At 36.6% G+C, this 3,954-nt stretch overlaps 1 protein-coding gene across 1 annotated transcript; it reads right to left on the reverse strand.

Moving 5' to 3' along the window:
- Positions 1-1,615: 1,615 nt before the first annotated feature.
- Positions 1,616-3,498, reverse strand: LOC134276897 (Golgi pH regulator-like). The gene has a single exon (XM_062759178.1). It carries the CDS (start codon positions 3,183-3,185, stop codon positions 1,809-1,811), a length of 1,377 nt encoding a protein of 458 aa, XP_062615162.1. The 5' UTR covers positions 3,186-3,498; the 3' UTR covers positions 1,616-1,808.
- Between the last annotated feature and the right edge of the window lie 456 nt (positions 3,499-3,954).

Below are 3,954 nucleotides of genomic sequence, written 5' to 3' on the forward strand. Positions count from 1 at the left end.
TATCACGTCCCTGTTACTTTTTTACTTCGTATTCAAGATATATATTTCTGGAAATTCATTGCGATGTAACAAAACGTTGATTAGGTTGAGCAACAATAATGAAGATTCTGCTTGTTCACAACCTGAGGCATATTTATTTTGATGATGATAGCAAAATTTCCTATGTGGAAAAAACCTAGCCCAGAAAATATAATTTTAGGAGAGACAAACGGACGGATCATACACTGACTACTCTTTGTTCCCCTTGCCTGTCGTAAAAGGCGACTGAATGGGGACTGTGTGTCGTAAGGGGCGAATGAATGAAGACTGTGTGTCGTAAAAGGCGACTGAATAAAGACTGTGTGTCGTAAAAGGCGACTGAATGAAGACTGTGTGTCGTAAGGGGCGACTGAATGGGGAGTGTGTGTCGTAAAAGGCGACTGAATGGGGACCCGTAATGATCTGAGTTACTTAGAGTAGGTCCTCATCGTCCCTTGCGTGTTGTAAGATTGTTTATAATTTTACATCCCGATCAAGAATATTTCACTTATATGGCGTGTTGTAAGAAGCAACTGAATGGGACAGTCCCTCGGATGAGACGGAAAAAACCGAGGTCCTGTGTCACAACAGGTGTGTCACGATAAAGATCCCTTCCTGCTCAAAGGCCCTGAACGCCGAGCATAGGTAATGGTGACACTCACTGGATAGCTGAAAAAATGCTCAGGTGGCTATAATCAAACAAATAAATGATCAATCTTGATCCAGCTGCTTGTGTTGTGTTTCTTATTTCCAAAAAAAAAATGAAAATCTAGAGGAGGCAATTGCCTCCGTTGCCTCGATGGTAGTTACGGCCCTGAACAGATATAGTGTCTGCAAATTAAATTGAAACAGATATAGTGTCTCTTTTTCTACGAATAAATCTCTTTCTTTTTTCTTTCCTTTTTTTTTTCTTTTGAAAGAAGGATATATAGATAACGAACAGTATTCAATCTCAAAATCCATAAAACAATACAAAATAAGAGCAGAGCAAACACGGACCCCCGAAACATCAGAGGTGGGATCAGGTGCCATGGAGGAGTGAGCATCCCCTGCCGACCGGTCCCACCCGCCGTGTGCTCCCTGTCATGATCAGGAAATAACAGAGAAAATCCGTCGTCAATGCAGTGTATAAATATTGGACTAACAATTGGTATGAAAAACGTCAGTCAGCATTTGACTCAATGATAAATTGTATTTGCGGACAAGGTCATTGTATAGACCATAGAACTTACGAAAATGATGACTTTAAACAAGACTGCTGATATTCTTGTTTCATCAACTTGCGTACGCACTTGCATATAGGCAGCTACACGCCTGCCTCCCCTGGGCATCTTATCTTTGACTTTGGAGTTTGACCTGTATTTTATTTAAAATTAAACCTTGGCCATAACTTTTGAATAGTTTGTGCTTGGGCTTTCATATTTCAGAGATATACACGAAGTCCTTTCTTCAGTTAAAACAGTTTTTATCACTTGACCTTGGAGTTTGACCTGCATTTGAGAAACTTTAACCTTCACCAAAACAATGTGGTGGCATTAGTGTTTCAGACACTCATATTGTTTTAAATATTCATTTTATTCATCAGATAATTTTAACACAAATAAATACATGCATCTACGTAGCAAATCATTACTTCGTTACATAAAAGGAGAAGTTTGTTTCAAAATGTTTTTGTCCATTTAGGTTTTCCATTTCTAAATTCCATTTATGCAAAAAAAATTGACATCAAATTCTTCAGTTATTTTTTGTGCCTCTTTATTTAATTTTAGTGATCTTAATTGACTAGGACACTAGTATCCATTCATTGTCTTTTCTGGGGCTTGTTTGTGTGCAATGTAAAGGAATCCAATGCTTGAGAGTGCACTGACGAGGAAAATGACATCAAACCAGCGATGATAAAAGTTGAACTGAAGGTCTCCAAGTACCTCCGTTATTATTGACCTGTATTCTTGTGGCATGTTCATTCTAATAAGAAGCACGGAACTCACAAAATACATCCCCATTATTTGAGCCAGGCACAGTACGATCACATTTGATGATTTACTGCTTGCAATGGCGTAGAAAAATCTTGTTAAAGTAATGAGTAAACCTCTTATTGAAGTGACTATGATGATTCCAATCAGAAGAAATGAGATCTGCTGTGACCAGAATTTAACGTCAAACTGAATTCCCAGGTAATTAATCGCTATCTCTATTCCTCTAGTTACAGGATCAACTTTACCGACTCTATCAAATATAATATTGATGGTGGAGATAAATATTTTCCAAACACAGTAAATGGAAAAGAAGTATCCTAAAAAGTTGAAATATTTCCCTTTAAATGTCTTTGAGTATGCGATCCTTTCTTGTGTGTTATGTAAATCCACAGACTCCAAAAACAACTGTTTTGCTAGCTCCTCATAAGCCTCAGTGTCTTGTTGCAGCACTGAAATATTCTCCAACGAATTGCCTGATGTTACTTTTGATATCATTCCCCATAATCCACCCTGACTTTTATTTATGGTAGCTTGCTTCAGCCGTTCTCGCTTTGCTAGAGCCATTCTCTTTTTCTTCAACAGTATCATATCCATAGTTTGCATCAATCTCTTTTCTATGCCCTGGATATCTGCCTCAGTTACCGCCCTTATGAAGCAGAACATGGAGGTATAGGGATAATTCACGGCACCAAATCCTGACAGTACCGCCATTAATGTTACTCCGATGACTCCGATTCTGCCAATACACTGCTCAATTGAAAAGATTCCATGCTTTGGACTCAGTATAGGAAATGGGTCACCAATTTTCCAGAAAAAATACAGAAATCCCAACCAAGTTCCTGCTGTCAGTAGAACACGAATGTGACGCTTCTGTGGAACGAATCTCAAGTTTCCAATGATGAAATAACCAATGTAGAATGGTAATACAGCCACCAATACGGAGAGGATGGCATACAGACCCAGTTTCCAGTGGAAATATCTGGAACTAGCCTCAAGGAATCCAAGAATCTCAAAGATGATCAGTTCAAACATGGTACATGACAAGGCAAATGTGACTGAAAAGACCAGTAACACAACAGAATGATGAACTTCATAATCCTTGAACAGCTGCTTCAAGAAAAACACCCATCCACCAGCAAAAAATAAAACCTGGGAAAAGAACATTAAACAAGAGTCCATTAAAAATGACATCTTCAAAGCCTCGCTGTTGATAATTATAACACGTGTATAATTTGCTTATATTAGTCACACCCTTAGTTTTCGGAGGTTTTATTATCGATTGCAAAAATCACGTATTCGGGCTTTTGGGGAAATAATGGATTTTTTTCTGCAGAAACTTCGTACTCCTGTCGTCTTCTTTTTAACTCATTAAGACTCTTGATAAGTGACTGTCAAGTCCAGAGTTTGTTGCTGCTGATGTTTTCGTCGTAACAAACTTCCGGTAAGAGCTGGTCTGCTAATTAGCGGTAAAAGGGTGTTTCTTATCATTAAAACTAAATTGCAAGGAGACGGAAAATTGAAATACTAATAGTGCAAAATACTCGATTAATCCAATAAATATATTTGATATAAAATTTAATAAATAGTATTCGATGCCATATTAACTACAATGTACTTTGTATTTTTGTTATATGTACACGTATTATTTGATTTAAAAAAAAATATATCAATATTTTGTTATATTTATTTCTTCATGCGCATGTCCATGCTATAATTAAAATGTAATAATTTTATTCTGAGGATATTTTGTATAGTAATAAATGAAGACCTTATATGGCAGGATATTGTTTGTTTCCACCCAAGGTCTTTAAAATTTGTTTAAAACTACTAACTAGAATCCTTTTTAGTGAAAATCTTAAAGGAAAAGGTTTATAGTTTAAGAAATTAAAATTAATTGATAATTTCCTTTTCATGACAAACGATTGAATGGTTAGATAAACAGTGATATTGATTTTTAGAA

Source organism: Saccostrea cucullata, unplaced genomic scaffold (genome assembly GCF_032062105.1).
Source record: "Saccostrea cucullata isolate Sc308-1 unplaced genomic scaffold, CSIRO_AGI_Scuc_v1 ctg643, whole genome shotgun sequence".
Classification (NCBI taxonomy): domain Eukaryota; kingdom Metazoa; phylum Mollusca; class Bivalvia; order Ostreida; family Ostreidae; genus Saccostrea; species Saccostrea cuccullata.